At 51.5% G+C, this 16,709-nt stretch overlaps 1 protein-coding gene across 1 annotated transcript in view; it reads right to left on the reverse strand.

The window, feature by feature from the left end:
- ELL (elongation factor for RNA polymerase II) overlaps nucleotides 1-16,709 on the reverse strand; it is a gene marked incomplete at its 3' end in the record, with an annotated part of 59,975 nt that overhangs the window by 6,599 nt on the left and 36,667 nt on the right. The window contains exons 2-6 of the mRNA XM_084249095.1: nucleotides 15,552-15,599; nucleotides 10,679-10,800; nucleotides 10,154-10,317; nucleotides 8,859-9,124; nucleotides 4,566-4,690 (exon numbers count right to left, since the gene is read on the reverse strand). Of these exons, the coding sequence (XP_084105221.1) occupies nucleotides 4,566-4,690; nucleotides 8,859-9,124; nucleotides 10,154-10,317; nucleotides 10,679-10,800; nucleotides 15,552-15,599 (725 nt within the window). The remainder of the gene's footprint in view (nucleotides 1-4,565; nucleotides 4,691-8,858; nucleotides 9,125-10,153; nucleotides 10,318-10,678; nucleotides 10,801-15,551; nucleotides 15,600-16,709) is intronic.

Raw genomic sequence — 16,709 nt, forward strand, 5'->3', positions numbered from 1 at the left:
GCAAAGGAAGGCTCCTACAGCACCCTGATTTAAGGTGCCTCTTCAGTCTGCCTCTAGCACTCCCAGGGGCTGTGAGTGTCAGAACCCAGTCAGCGCCAGCTATGGTACCAGGAGCCATTCACACCCTGCTATAGGCTGAGGGCTGGGGTCACAGGGGCCCATCTGTGTGGTTCTAATAAGGGAAAAGCAGAGCCAAGCCCACTCCCTAACCAAAGTCTGTACTTCAGGCCACAGTGCAAACACAATGGTCTGAAATGAGGAGAAACTTGGGGAAAGTGCCTCAGTCACACAGGTGCTTGAAGGGGGCATTTCTGCTGTGAAAGGGAAGCAACAGAGCTTCTGGGGGAAGGCAAAGCCAAGAACAGGCATTTACATCTGCTGTCTTCCAAACCCCCACTAAAAAGGTGAGGAGGAACAGACCGGCAAAGAGCAACGATGTTTAATGCTAAGAGCACAAGTACAGTGATGACTGTCTTATAACAGGAACCATGAAACCCAAATCGCAGGCCACAGAGTCAGACCTTGGCAGTTTTCCTCAGGGAAAAGTACTGACCCCCAAAAAAAGACAGGAATATGCATCTGAAAGGAAAGACTATAAGGAAACGAAAACTTTATCCACAACCAAACACTAGCCTTAATGTCCTCAGAAAGACAAAGAACTTGGACACCTCTCCAAAGGCGACACACAAAATGACCAACAGCACACAAGAAGCTGATTGGCAGATTTGTCATCAGGGAATCCCAATCTAACCACAGTGGAGACCACCTCCCCTCCATCAGGATATGCCAAAGTCAAAATGGGGCCTGACCAAGAGCTATGGAGGATACAGAGAAATCAAACCCTCGTTTATTGCTGGTGGGATGGAAAACAGCGAAGCCGCTACAGAAAACAGTCTGGGATTTTTTTCAAAAAGTGCAATTTCAGTGCCTCCCTGGTGGCACAAGGAGTTAAGATGCAACCTATGAAGCTGTCCGCAGCCACTGCAGGATGAGTTCGATCCCTGGCCAGGGAGCCACCCACACAGTGCAGCAGACCTCTTCTGTCTCGCCCGCTGCTCCCCTCAGCAGTGTATTTTAGTTAATCCGTCTGTCTCAGGTGAATCCCCTCCCCCCCTCACACCTCTGGACTGTACCCCAGTTCTTGTATGCATAAATAAATCAATATTTTAAAAAAACATAATTTCATTTCTTGGTATACATTTGTCCACATAAATCCCTATACACATGTGTTCATAGCACCGTTCACAACAGCCAAAAGGTGGATAAACATAATGTGATCCATCCAAATAGAGGAAAATCAGTCAGAAAAGGGAGTGAAGCCCTGACAGATGCTACAACATGGATAAACTGAAAACATGATGCTGACTGAGAAGCCAGAGACAAAAGGCCACACGGGCTGTGATCCATTTATATGAAATGTTCAGAGCAGGCAAAACCAATCAGAAAGCAGTTGAGTGGTTGTCAGGGCTGGGGGAGTAACTGCTCATGTGGAGGAGGTCTCCTCTTGGGGTGATGGAATAAACTAGTACTAGAGGTGAGGATTGCACAACATTGTAAATATAATAAGTGTACTGATTTGTCCACTTTATTTTTTTTAAGCTTTTTTTTTTTAAAGATTTACTTATTTATGCATACAAGAGCTGGGGTACAGGCCAGAGGTGTGGGGGTGACAGGATTCACCAGAGATGGAGTGGGGAACAGAAGAGGCGAATTGACTGAAATACACTGCTGAGGGGAGCAGCAGGTGGGACAGGAGAGGTCTGCTGCGCCATGTTGATTACCTCCCTGGTCGGGGATTGAACTTGTGCTGCAGTGGCTGTGGCTAGCTTCCTAGTGCTGTGTCTTAACCCCTTGCACCACCAGGGCAGCCGCAGATTCTATTTATTTATGTGTTCAAGAACTGGGGTGTAGGCCAGAGGTGCAGAGGGTGAGAGGACTCACCAGAGACAGAGTGGGGAGCAGAACAGGTGGACTGATTAAAATAAACTGCTGAGGGGAGCAGCGGACGAGACAGGAGAGGTCTGCTGCACCATGTGGGTTAGTTCCCTGGCAGTGGCTGCGGATAGCTTCATAGTGCTGAGACTTAACCCCTTGCGCCACCAGGGAGGCCCTGAAATGTCCACTTTATTTTTTAATTTTTTTAAAGATTTATTTATTTATGCATATAAAAGCTGGGGCGCAGGCCAGAGGTGGGGGGTAGAGGACGGAGAGAGGATTCACCAGAGACAGAGTGGGAAGCAGAGGGCAAGACAGGAGAGGTCTATTATGCCATGTGGGTCACCTCCCTGGCTGGCCCGGGAGTCAAACTCATGCTGCAATGGCTGGCAATAGCCTGATAGCGCTATCTTTAACCTCTGTGCCATCAGGGAGGCCCCAAATTGTCCAGTTTAAATGGGTGACTTGTGACAGCACCTCAATAAAGCTGTATGAAGAAATACCTTTAGTGAGGATGGATCAAAAATGACATTCCTCCTAGGGGATAAAAACTGGATACTACAGGGCCTCCCTGGTGGCGCAAGGGGTTAAGCACTGCACTAGGAAACAATTCGCAGCCTCTGCAGCACGAGTTCGATCCCCAGCCAGACAGGGAGAAACCCACATGGCACAGCGGACCTCTCCTATCTCACCCACTGCTCCCCTCAGCAGTGTATTTAGTCAATCTGTCTGTTCTGTTTCTCACTCTGTCCCTGATGGATCCTCTCACCTCCCGCATCTCTGGCCTGTACCCCAGCTCTTGTATGCGTAAATAAAATAAATCTTAAAAAAAAATAAAAAAGAAAAACAACTGGATGCTACAAAATAAACAAACAAAAACAGGTAAGACTCTGGGGAACTAGAAATGGTGACCAAATAGGATGAGAAGCAGAAAAAATTTTCCCAAAAGCAGTAAAAAAAAAAAAAAAAAAAGAGATAGAGAAATGACAATGTTAAATACACTCCTCTACCCCAGAAGAAAGAAAGGGCATTCAGACGGCCAGGGTTGCCTGTGACAACAGTACATGCACAGGACTGGAGCCTCCAAGCACTGGACAGGCTTCACTGTGAAGGCCCATGTTGTGGATCTGCACATCCAGACTTGGCACAACTGCCAGCTCCGTGCAACCATCATCCTTCATTCATGTAGACATGGAGACAATCTCCCCAAGTCCTGAGGGAGGATCTAGGAGAACCAGTCCAGAGCCAACACCCTGTGACCATACACCCAAGTGTCCGTATATCCCAGAGTGACCACACACCCAGAGGCTGACATGGAGGGGAAGGAGAAAGTGGAAGCTGGAAATACACCAAACTCCAGAGATCATGCCTCTGGGAACCTTTCACCAACACCCCTCAAGATTCACCCAAACATGATTTCTGACCAACACTCCCTCAACCTGACATGAACAAGTATACACACAACATACACATGTACACACACATGTGTACACACACACACATACACGCCGCACGCATGTCACTCACTCTCAGACTTGCCCCTCTGAAATTCAGTGAGGACAAGGCCCTGGCGGGGGGGTGGGGGGAATCTTAGAATTGAGGGGGGTCTGAGACAACTCTTGAGAGTCTTCAAAGGAAGGACAGATGGACAGCAACAGACCAGCTGATCTCCTCTGAGCCCCCTGCCACCCAAAGCACTTGGATAGGTGTACTCGATATTTCCAAAACTGAACTCTTTGCCATAAAATGTGTAATGGATAAACCACAAGTCTATCTGAGCCATGGTGGTCTGAGCCAACAGAAGGGTCTTCTGCCAAGGTCAGCAACTCTTAGCCTTCCAGGCACCCAGACCTCTCATGCTGGTCCCACAGCAGTGAGATAAGGACAGCAGATAAGGCCCCAGAGTGCTGATAAGGAACTCTGGGTTCATCAGAGTGGCCCCAACTCAGCTGTTTTCCAGATGCAATTACCGCTTTAAACAGCTGTACTTTAAAAAAAAAAAATAAAAGCACACTTCATAAATAGTTCCAAGTCCCTGAGAAATCACTTAAGGACTAATTAGCACATCAGCCTGCTCAGAGACGTTTCACAGCTGTATTCCCACAGCAGGCCTGACCGGGAAGGAAATCATTAATTGCTGGCCTGAGCCGGGAGCCTATTACCCACTTATCCCCAGAGCTGCCCAGGCCCTCCTGACCTCAGGTGCCAATTAACCTGACAGGGGAGGCATTTAATTAACGCTACTTAAGCATGTCCGCTGGGAGTTCTGTTTTGCGATGCTTCTCTCTGTTCCGTGCACTCCAAGTCCTCATTAGGGAAGTGGTCTTCAGCAGATGCTGTGGGGATGCACAGGTTTGGGCAGAAGCATGACAGGAAGGGAAGAGGGGAAATGGAGGGGATGAAGGTCTTCTCTCTGGCCATCCTGGGGTGGTGGTGACTCCTGTCCTCTACCCCACTCTGTGGGGCTGATCTTTTCCTTGATGGGAGATCATGTTGGGAAATACAGTTTCCATGGAACCCTCCACCTTGCTCTGCGGCCTCTGGGACCACACAAGGCCACTCCAGCATCCTTGGGAGAGCTGCCTCAGTCCCAGGGAATGAGTATAACTGGAGATGAGAGGTGACATTACCGGACAAGCATCCGCTTCAGCAGTTGCTGGTCACCCTCTGAGTAGCCAGGCCAATCCTTCTGTACGTCCTTGTAAACACAGTCCTTCAGCATGCATGTGCCATCCTTGGCATTCACGTTGGCCACCTGCAAGACAGAGCCAGGGTCACCTCTAAGGAGTGGGGGGAAGGCAGATGTTTCTGAAAGCATTTGATGGAGAGGGAGGGAAGTAAAGATATGCAGGGAGACAGAAATGAAAAGGAAAGAGGACAACAGTATGCCCTCACACCTGCACACCAGGGTGCAGGAGGGTCAGGGTACCAGGTCCAGAGGCACTATCTTACAGCTGCTGAAAGCCAGAGTCGCTGTAATCTATACTCCCAAGACCCCATCACCAGCCACCCCACAATGCTATGAACTAATGTTCTTCCCAAAATTCATATTAAATCTTAACTTCCAAGATGTTGATGGTCTTTATAATGTGATTGGGTCATGAGAGTGAGGTCCCCATGAATGAGACCAGTGTCCTTATAAAAGGGGCCCCAGGAAGGTCCCTCCTTCTGCCATGTGGGGACACAGTGAGAAGATGCCACCTGTGAACCAGGTAATGGCCCCAAATGGCACTGGAATCTTCCAGGGCCTTGATCTTGGACTTTTAATCTCCAGAACCGTGAGAATAAAAGTCGGTGGTTTACAAGTCCTCAGTCTAGTTATAGGATAGCAGTCCCAGATTTGCAACTCCAGGGTAGAGCTGGTTGAAGTAGGGGTTCAAGTTGCTTCTGGAGCCAAGCTATTCATGAAGGAGATTTAAAACATTTGCCTGAAAGGTGGGCCCCCCAGGTGGCAGAACGGGTTGAGCACCACACTGCGAAACTGTCCGCAGCCTCTGCAGCACGGGTTCGATTCTCGGCCAGTCAGGGAGAAGCCCACATGGCGCGACAGACCTCTCCTGCCTCGCCCGCTGCGCCCCTCAGCGGTGTCTTTGGTCCATCTGCCTGTTCTGCTCCCTGCTCTGTCTCCGGTGAATCCTCTTAACCTCCCACGCCTGGGGTATAGACCAGAGGCGCAGGAGGGTGACAGGAGACAGAGCAGGGAGAATAGGCAGCCGACTGAAATACACCCCTGAGGGGAGCAGCGAGCACGACAGGAGAGGTCTGCTGCGCCATGTGGGCATCTCCCTGGCCGGTCGGGAAGCAAACCCGTGTGCAGAGGCTGCGGACAGCTTCATAGCACTGCACTCAACCAGCTGCACCACCGGGGAGGCCCCTAAATAAATAAATATAAAAAAAAAAAATTTGCCTGAAAGGTACCTGAAGGTTCTGTCCCAAGGAGGGTACTTTTGCATGTCTCTGGGCACCCTGGTCTCTGGTACGTGTGTGTCTGTAGTACATATGTGAATTATACGTGTGTGTGTGGCTGTGTGGCTGCCACAGCACTGTTCTTTTTCTTTGATGGGCTGTAAGAAGACTCTGGGTCACAACAGTCCCACAGTTAGCATTTTGTGTGTGTGTGTGTGTGTGTAAGTAATATTCCATCAAGTGGATGACCTGTGACTGGTGGGATGTTTCTGTGCATGTTTGTCCATGCTGGCCTGTTTTCCTTGGCCAGCTTCCCAAAGTGGGATAAGCATGGATTAAAGGCCCTGACACTTCTATGGTTCCTGATATATTTTGCTGAATCTCTTAGGAAGAATGGCCCAGTGTTAGCACTCCCACTGTGAAGGCTGAACCTGGGAGCTCTTGGGCCAGCAGCTCTGCAATAGATGCCTTCAAAGTTCTCACAGGAGAAAAGAGGAAGGCTCTGAGGAGAGCAGTGTCATGAGAGCTGCTCACCAGGGCCCCATGTCACCTGGGGAAGGTTGGAAATGACCAGCATGGGTTAACTGCACCCTCAGATCTTTCCCTTTTCCTCAGTATGATAAGGTTCTGCATCTACACAATCAATGGGGAGACAAAACTGGGTAGTAAAAACTGAGGAACTAGGTGCACAGACTGTTCCAGAGAGTCAGGAGATAATAGTCTTCAGAGGCCAAATGCCCCTAGAGGCTGCAAATCCAAGTGAATTGGAGAAGCAGGGTTAACTGGGTGACCCACTGGTCCCAGAAAAGGGTCAGAAGCAGAACCACATCAACACCTCCAGAACACTCCTCTCCAGAGAACTGAGCATGTCCTCACAAATCTAAAGACCACTCAGAATGAATCTCAGGGTGGTGGTGTACTAGGTCAACTATGTTTCATGTGCTATGTTTGAGGGGCTTGTGTGCTTCTTCTGTATTCTGGGCATGGACAGGGCAAGAAGGGAAGAAAAAGTCACACCAAGGACAATGGCCAGGCCAATAAGGTGGCTATTGGCATGCACCTCCAGGGCAGCATGGGTCTCACACATGTTGTCAGTCCTGGTTTACTCTCCACAGTGATGTACCAACCCTGTCTTGTCTCCCCATGCTGTAAGAGGCAGCTCTGGAAGGTAATCACTTGGGGGTGTGTTTCCCTCAAATTCCTGAGGACAAAGCTAACACGTGTGACTTTCTAAGCAAACAAGCTCCCTGGTTACACCCTTCTAAGTTCTAGAGCTTTCTAGATGCTCTGGCAAGTTCATTTGCCAAAGAAAACTTCTGAGCAAGGAAGCCACAGATTTATCTTCTAAGAGGCACAGAGTCAAGTGCTGAGCTCACAGAGACAAACATCTACGCTTGACCCAGGCAGCATGACCATTGCATTCAAGTATCAGTTAAAGAGGCAAAATCCACACAGATGCCAGCAAATGGACATGGGACCAGGGAACTGCTATTAGGAGGCTGCTGGGACACAGAACAGGTCTCTCTGGAAGCGTAGGTGGGAAAGCACCCGTTAATGGACCCCTGTGTCTGTGGGTGGGGTAGGGCTAGTGCAGATCTACATCCAATGTGCACACTACAGCTGTTTTTTCTGCAGAGGGGAGGGTGGCACCCTGCCTTTGACCCAAATCTTTAGGGAGTGGTGGGTCATGAGGAGACCTCAGCTGGAGTACAGGGGGACAAACGCAACAGCCTCCTAACAAACATGCTGCATGGTTCCTACCAGCCTCAGGCTACACTGCAAAACTGCTAAAGAATGCTGCCACGGGCCTCCCTGGTGGTGCAAGGTGTTAAGTCTCAGCACTATGAAGCAATCCACAGCCACTGTAGCACAGGTTTCTTTTTTTTTTTTTTTTTTTTTTTTTTTTAAATTTTTTTTTTTTTTTTTTATAGAGGCATGTTTATTTATTTATTTGTTTGTTTGTTTATACATGCACTGGGTACAGTCAGAAGCGCGGGAGGGTGAGAGAATTCACCAGAGCCAGAGCGGGGAGCAGAGCAGGCAGAAGGACCGAGGTACACTGCTGAGGGGAGCAGCGGGCGGCAGGAGAGGTCTGCGCGCCATCTGGGACCCTCCTCTGGTGGCCGGGGAGCAGCCGGGGATCGAACCGGCGCCACAGAGGCCGCGGGCAGCTTCGCAACCCAGCGCTCAACCGCTGCGCCACCGGGGAGGCCCTGTAGCACAGGTTTCTCTCTCCGGCCATGGAGCTGAGCCACATGGCACAGCAGACCTCTCCTGTCTTGCCCACTGTTCTCCTCAGCAGTGTATTTCAGTACATCCGCCTGTCCTGCTCCCCACTGTGTCTCTGATGAATCCTCTCATCCGCCCCCGCACCTCTGGCCTGTACCTCAGCTCCTGTATGCATAAATAAATAAATTTTTAAAAAAAGAATGCTGCCAATGTGGACATTCATCCTCAGACACAGCTATTGGCTTTCTGCTCCAGGAGGATCTGTGGTCCTAACAGCTGCCCTCCAAGGAGGCCCATGCCTACTTCAAAGTGATGCCACAGAGAGCCACTCTCATTTCCGGGGCCCTCAACCTGACTGGGCCTGGCCACCAAAACACTCGGGGGAAGGAGGCTGAACACCCACTCCTGTTGCAAAGTCACAGCTCTTGCTTCTGAGCAGCAGGCTGTACCTGCTGGGACCGTTCCCCCAGCTGCACCTGCAAGAGGCACTGTAGGCCCTTCTAGCAGAGGTGTAAGCTGGAGGTCCAGACACAGCACCATCGCCTGGAGTCATAGCTGGTGAAGGTGACCCCAAACTCTTGCTAACTCACACGAGGGTCCCCAAGTTCCAATTGATGCTAAAACACTTGTGCTTTAAAGCCTGGATATCCTGATCTGTGCCTATTGCCTGTGGTGTGCACTGGCCTCAATCTGAGCCAATTCCTGGTCCCTGGATGCCTAGCCCACCCTACACCCCACGTCCAGTTATCTGCAGAGGTCATGCTGACCCAGACCCAAAATGAACACACCTGTTGGAGGAGGCCATCCAGTGCATCCTTGTCCGCCTGGGCCAAGCCATCCTTCTGCAGTCGCAGTAGCAGTTCAGCCTTCCGGTAGGGCCTCAGCGCCAGGAGGTGCAGCACCCTGTCTCGGAAGGGCCTCTGGGACACCCCACCAATGGTGCCAACACCACTTTTTTTGATGGCGCTTGCCAGGTTGATAGGGGTTGCTCGCTTCCGGGAGGGCACGGCATCTGTGGCTCCTGGGGCAGGTTTCCGAAACTGAACCTTCTTGCCTGCAACAAGAGCCAGATTAAGACGAGGGTAACCACCATGTCCCACTGCTGGGCGCAACGCCAAGGTCTCAAGCAAGCAAATGGATGCCTACAAGCTTGAGACATGGAGAGTGAGACTGACGGCCCCATATCCCCATCAAGCCCAATGGAATTGCTGTAGGGCCTGGTCTGTCTGTGGGGATCCTGGGTGGCCGACACTACCGCCTGCTGATCCCACAAAGCTCACTGGCACCTGCGGAACCCAGTTTTAGGAGTGGGAGCCACAAGAAGCAGAAGCATGTTTAAGGACTTAACTAGCTTCATCATGAGTGACCTAAATACTGGGACCAAAAATGACCATCCACTATGTTAAAGAGAGTCCCAAACCACTTCACAGCCCTACACTGGTCCCATGTTTCCATGGGGGGGCAGGGAGGGAAGGATGTGAAGAAGTTGGTCCTGGCAGAGACAGCCATAGCCACATAGGCTGCAGGCGCTTCCCACACAAACAGTCTAATAGCGTCTCCAGGCAGATGCCAAGTTGCCACAGTCCTCCCAGGAGCAGGGAATCAGGTGTATCCTACTTGTTCTTGACCCCATGGTCCTTCACTGCCCCCACCGCAGCAGCAGGCTCCTGGCCACAAGGCCCTGGAGAGGAGCAGCTGGGCAGGGAGAGCAGGGCTGGCATTAGAAGGAGGCAAGACACAGTAGTGCATTCTCAGAGGTGTGTTTCCCTGCCTGGCAGAGGGCCCTGAGGCCACAGTGTGGGAAAGAGGCAAGCAGACTGCGATCTAGAGTTCTTGAGCACTGAGTTCATCTGAAGGTGGCAAGAAAGCAAATGTCACAGCAGCCCCCACCGCCACCCCCGACACGCCAGCAGAACGGGACTATCCTTTCCCACCCACAAAAGCTACTAGTCCTGCAGGGGCCACACCTTTGTCAGCCACACTCCTGTTCCTGGATGGGCCCTGAGACTGCTTCCCAGACAGTTGTCTGGCAGCAGGAGCCCCCATGCCACAGTCCCCACAGCAAAGCCTGCCTCCTCCTCACCCATGTAGCGGCCTCCAGGCTTGATGACGATGGCACCACGGCTACGCGTCTCCTCCTCGGCCTGCGCCATGCTCTGCCGAGCCTTTTGGTAGGAGTCATCAGTGGCACACACAGTGATCTTGTCCTGGATGCTGCCCAGGCAGTCCAGGTGGACATCCCCATGGCTACAAGACAAGGGCCAGAGCCCAGGTGAACACCCAGGGGGTCAGCACTGGCTTGGGCTACAAGGCTTCCATAGGGCCTTCTTCCTGATGGAAGAAACAAGGGGCCCAGGCTCCAGGGCCAGAGGTAGCACCCAACACATGCACTCATCCCCTGGACACCCTGAAAGACGTCACGGAGGCTTCTGAGAGAAGTGGCTCTGGGCCAGATACGGTAGGCAAGGCCCAGGCAGGAGTCCAGCCAGAGTTGCCAGATTTAAGGAGGAAGGCAGAGACGCCAGAGGGACCAGGTAGGGGGAGAGGGACCAAGGGTAGAAGCCAGTGAATGGTGGGGTATACCGTGAGTGGGACCAGAGCACCTCACCTGGAGACGTATTGCTGGATGCAATCAAAGCTGCCTTGGGGGCTGTCACGGCCGATGTTAGAGAGGTAGAAGGAGAAGGTCCGCGCCTCTGAGGGGAAGTCAGGCTGAGGGATGCAGATGTGCTGTGTGGAGAGGGAGGATGTCACCAGTAGGTCCGCAGCATGGAGGGGACTGCAGGTCAGGCCAGTGCTGGACCCCTCCCCACCACATATCACATCCCTTACAAGACAGCATGCTAGTGCTTCCCTGTGAAACACACCTTTGTGTTCCTAACAGCAGCAGGGCAGCAGCTCATCCCACCACCATCCCTGCCACCCACCCTCAGCCACACTCAGGGTGCTTAGTTCCCACGGTGGGGGGGGAGGGATAGGTCTGGTTTGTAATGGTGGCGGCATCCAGGCCTAAGGAGCACAGATTGATCAGCCTGATCTGTTTTCCCACCCACCAAATGGGAAATGTGGCCTAGGACATCCTGGAAGATCAAATGAACCAGATGGCACTGGCAGCCAACAGAGCATACTGAGCAGACAGGACTGTCAACCCTTGCTCCCATTCAGCAACACCTTCTCTACCTCCCTTACTGGACATGACCTCTACCCAAGTGTCCACTCACCAGCCTGTGGCATAAACAGGCAGGCAGGGCTCACAGACAGGGCAGCTCCCTGACAGACCAACTTAGCTCTACACAACACAGGACACATGTCCTATGTACACCACCCTGACTTTGGAAAGTACCTCTAGGGCCCAGCCCCCCAAGAAAAGACTTGGCATTCTGCACAGAGAGAGCTGCTCCCCGCCCAGGTGCCAGTTCAGAGCAGATGGGAAAGCACCTCACCCACAGGCCAGTGCATTCCAGGTGACCCTCACAGGGTAAAGACCTAGGGAATGCTGAGGAGGGGAGGAGGGTCCCCCACGCAGGAAGGGCCTCCAGAACCCTGTCACCAGGGAGACCCCCTAGAAACAAATCCCTGGGATTGAGTGCAGGGGCTCAGCACAGCTGGACAGATATATGGAGGGTAAAGGAGGAAAGGTATCAGGCACAGTACCCAGGCAGTGTCACCACCTCTGTATGCTGAGGACACCAACAAACCTAATCAGCACCGGACAGAACACAGTACTAGACCGAACCACTGCCACTGCCCAGAGCCCAGGGACCTAGGCTCGGACCACGAAGAGGGATACTGAAGGTAGCGCATGCACACCTGGTCCAAAGTTGGCCCCAAGACACCACATGACCTCCCAGCACACAGGCAGATTCTGCTCCAAGGAGACCCAGGGATGCACAGAGAGCCAAGTGCAATGAAGCACTTCTCAGCAGGGCACTGGGGCAGACGGAGTCTGGCCAGTCCCTGCTGGATGGTGCATGCTCGGCTGGCACTCACCAGTGTCTGAGGCTGAGAACTGGGGACCTACTAGCCCCAAGGTCTGTCAGCACCCCTCCAGCCCGCCGTTGTCGTGCCTGTCCCTGAGGTGCTGGTGCAAACACAGAAGCTGCTACACACAGCAGACGCAGGTAAGGTCAAAGCTCTCCATGGGCCCCACTCAGTCATTGCCTCTGGAGACTTACAGTGTGGCAGTGCCCAAATCTGAACATAATGGCTATTTATTTCCTAGGATCTGAGAGAGAGGAGTGGTTCACACTCAGTATCTGGAAAATCACACCTTGACCCACTTCTGATAACTGACCTTAAACCAGAAGATGTGAACATGAGTGAGAAAGCATGTGCACCTGCACAGGCACTCAGGTATACACATGTACGCATATACACATGCACACAGACACACATGGAAACACCCACACACTGTACCCATAGCCCTACAGGAGCATTTGGGAGGCCTGGGCCCTTGAACTTCTCCTGCCTGTACTCAACATATCCTCGTCAGCAAGGAGAGCCTACCTGTGACACCTGTCCCCTCAGATGTGAGAAATCACTAGAAGCACTGCACTCATAATTGGAGGCTCAGTTCCGAGAGTCACTGCAGGACATGCCACACCCAAGGACCCACTCCATAGCTGCCCAATGAGGAAGGAGGCCTGGGCATCACAGGCCAGCAAATCAAAATGAGCTTCCAAAAGAACCTGAATCCTGATATGGGAAATCTCCCCCAACTATGTCCCAGGTCCTCCCTTAATCCACTCTTGATCCTCCCTCTCCATATCTGTTTCCAGGCCCTCCCCACCCATCCTGACAAGACCAACCTCCTAGGTGGCATCTTTGTCTGTCAGTTCAGGCAACAGCTACCTTGAGGGACAGAGGGTACCCTCAGCTGGCTCAAGTCTAGCTGAGTATGATGTCAGCCCCAATTCCAGATCAGGGGGGAGGGGTGGAAATCTGTGGACATACATGGACCTGAAGCAGGAAACAGATTTGACCAGTCCAAGGGTCCTAAGCGCCCACGAGGATCAACATCTTATTTCTGGGGCCTTTACTGGTTCAGGTCCCCAGAACCCTTTTGTCTCTGTCCTTTGAACTCTGTTAAGCCCCAGATTTGTGGGGCTTCATTTGCAGTACAGGTGGGAACTCTGAAAAGACAAAATAAGTTCTGAGGGGTGAGGGAAACAGTGAGGAAAGTACTCAATATTCCGTCAGGTAAAAACCAGACAAAACGGGAGCGCAGGAACCCAAACACTGACTGACCAGAGCTATTTTCAGGGAACTTTAGTTTTCTTTTTTAGTTTTCATTTCCAAGGGAACCCTTAGATTTAAATACATTCTGAGTTGGACTTTCCACCCCAAGCTGACTGACCCTCAAGAGTCACCTGTTTCTCCTTCTTAGGGGAGACCTTCACCTCCCCAACTCAAACACAGGGTCTTTCAGAGCACCCACTTCCTTCCTCAGCACTGTGGACTCCCAGAGGAACCAGTGCAGTCAGTTTTCCAGCACGTCCAAAAAGCCCATTATAAACACCAGCACACCAAGTGCACATTCCTGGCTGTTCTGCAGAGTTGATCCCAGACACAGACAGGTGCTGCCATATTTTCTACTAGAAACTGCAGTTCAGGGCCAGGAAAGCAGGCCCTCACACTTGGCAGGGAGAAGGGAACATGGCCCATCAATGACCAGGAGGAAGAAGATGTGGTCTAGAGGTCACAGACTGGGGCAGACCCAGGGCCTGACCTGATAAACAGCTGGGAAACCAGCTATACATGAGTACAGTTATACACGAGTACAGCTATACACGAGTATGCCCAAGAGAAAGGAAAAACAGGCAAAGGATGATTCTACACCATTCTAGACAGTGGGACCCCTAACTCTGGTATGGATACAGTGCTCTGGTTTTACATAGGTATTCAGCGACACAGGGCATGTTTTCCATGTGTGACCACAAAGAGACACTGTGGAATGAGCTCTTTCATTTTCCCTCAGCTGCTGAGGAATGACCATGGACACCAGAGGGCGCCACAGGGCCAGTATGGCAGCAGATCCCTCTGACCCCAACACTGACCGTGGACCTGGGAATATAAAGGGTAGAGGAAAAGGGTGACCACAGACTCTGATGTTGTGAATGGAGGAGGCATGAAGGACAGGGGGGTCTAGGTCTTTCTGGGATGTCTCACTACCAGCCCTGACTAGAATGGGTGTGATGGTCAATTCCTGTACACCCACCCTCTGCCTTAGCCAAGCTGCAGCCCCCAGAGACACCATGAACACTAGCCTGGGGGTACCATGGAAAAGTCCTGAAGATGTGGCGACATCGACATCTTTTTTTTTTTTTTTAGATTTATTTATTTATGCATACAAGAACTGGGGTACAGGCCAGAGGTGCAGGAAGCCGGGGAGAGGATTCACCAGAGACAGAGTGGGGAGCAGAACAGGCAGATTGACTGAAATACACTGCTGAGGGGAGCAGTGGGCAAGCCAGGAGGGGTCTGCTGCACCATGTGGGTCACCTCCCTGGCCGGGGATCGAATTCGTGCTGCAGTAGTCAGCTTCATAGTGCTGATGCTTTAACCCCTTTCACCACCAGGGAGGTCCTGCATGGCAACATCTTAACGCCCAACCAGCGGACTTTAAGGTGATGAACCTCGATGTTTTGGGTGGACCATAGATAATCATGCAGGAAACTGCAGTTTCACCTGTAGACTTGGAATTTCAAACTGGCTAGCCTCACAAATGTGAGCTTGAGATAAACTTCCTGTTGTTTCTGTGCTGTGTTGTTTCTGTGTTGCAGACAAAGGGACACATGCAGAGTCACAAACTGGACCTCTCTCCAGGTTGGCCCAGATGAAAACTGACTTAGACACATGTGGCAACTCCTCAGGAAAAAAGCCTTGCAATAAAGACTTGAAGGAAGTTTAGTGTGGTCTAAGGCATATTTAGTGGGCAGGGAATACAGGGGTCCCAAGACCTGGGAGGCAAAATTGTGGACAACTCACCTTTTTTCTCATCCCCCAATTCTTTCATAAGATGGACATTTAAAATAAAATACATTTCCAAAAAAAAAGGGAGTGCTAAGTTCTTATAACCACCCCCAATACCAAAGTTCAAACCACCAACCACAGACCTCATCCACTGGGGAGACACGGCTACAGATCTTGGTTTTCCAGGCTATTGTTTCAAATCATCATGAAGGCTGGGTCAGAACAAGTGCTGAAGGACCGGAGGCCAAATACATATCAGCTACATGAAGAAAGGGGGGGCTGCTGGGTAGGCGAGCTGCTTTCAGCACAGACAACCTAACCTGTTGGTGGCGCCCCAAGCACAGGATCAGCCTAGGGGTATCCAGAGGAGGACCTTGGACCTTGCACAGGGTTGAGGAGGGAAGAGGGGACCAATACAAAAATGCTGCTGCTACCTGTGGCTGCGCCAGTGAGCAACAACAGGCCCCACACACTACATTCCTAACACAGTTAAGATAGAAATGACTCACCCCTTGACTTCCTTGAAACCGAATTGATGGTCTCAGCGAAACAGAATCCTGCAAAAAAAGCAAAATGGGAAAGTGTCAACGAAGTTATCCAGAAATCCAAAGACTCACGTCCCATTTACATGCAGAGCAGAACTAGGACACGGTTTTTACTAATGGCCAGAGAGAACACACACAAAAATGTCTGAAAATTATAGAAAAGGTCACCAGAGCAGGGTTTTGAAGGATCAACAGGAGGAGTTCCTTAGAGAGCACAGGGGCCAGGGCTGGGGGCACAAAGAGGCAATTGTGGAGATACAGGCAACAGACAGCCCCTCCCAGATCTCCCAAAACAGCATCAGCCAAGGCCATCCCACCTCACAGACACCCCTTAAGAACAAAGTGGCCTGCATGAGCAGGAGGCAGACTAATACCAGCAACCACCCTAGCAGGATGCCTAACACCTGCCCAGCTGCCACGTCACAGCTTCAGTGACATCTGTCACTGCACATAGGAGAATGGAATTACCAAATGTCACAAGAATACGTACGCTAAAAATCCTCAAAATAAATATTTTAAAGTCAGCTATTCAGAGATCAAAATCTCTGGTGAAATTCTGCAAAGAAAGTGGATATCTAGATGGAGGATTGCATCCCTTCACCCATCTGGGCACTTAGTACCCTCGCCTTACCATCCTGGACTCCCAGCACCCCCTCCTCACCTATCTGATACCAAAACCTGTTTCTCCCACATCTATGCTCCACATACCCCCTTCCTCACCCAATACCACCTTCTGTGCAGCACAGCGACCCCATACTGTGGTCCTGGCCTACCACCAAGACTCCCTATCTTAGTGCACACCTCCACTCAAGGGCTCAGCCTCCTCTGTACTGCAGTAGGGAGCTGGGCTCCCTCAGCTCCACTGCCAATGTACCACTCAGGCCTCCCGCTCTGAATGTCTTCCCACTTCCACTGCCCATGTCTTCTCCCCTTCCAGGTGTCAAGATGGTATGGGAAGTATAGCTCCACATGAGTGGGGAGAGCCAACCAATTGTTGGGCCATGACTCTGATGCCTGTACGTCCACCAGTCACTATGGGCATGTGAGAGATACACCCCTTGCTTACCAGGATCCTCCCCTTCCCGTTAAGAAGTCTCATGCTGGGCCTCCCGGTAGCACAGC

This window comes from Talpa europaea (assembly GCF_964194135.1).
Source record: "Talpa europaea genome assembly, chromosome: 12".
NCBI lineage: Eukaryota > Metazoa > Chordata > Mammalia > Eulipotyphla > Talpidae > Talpa > Talpa europaea.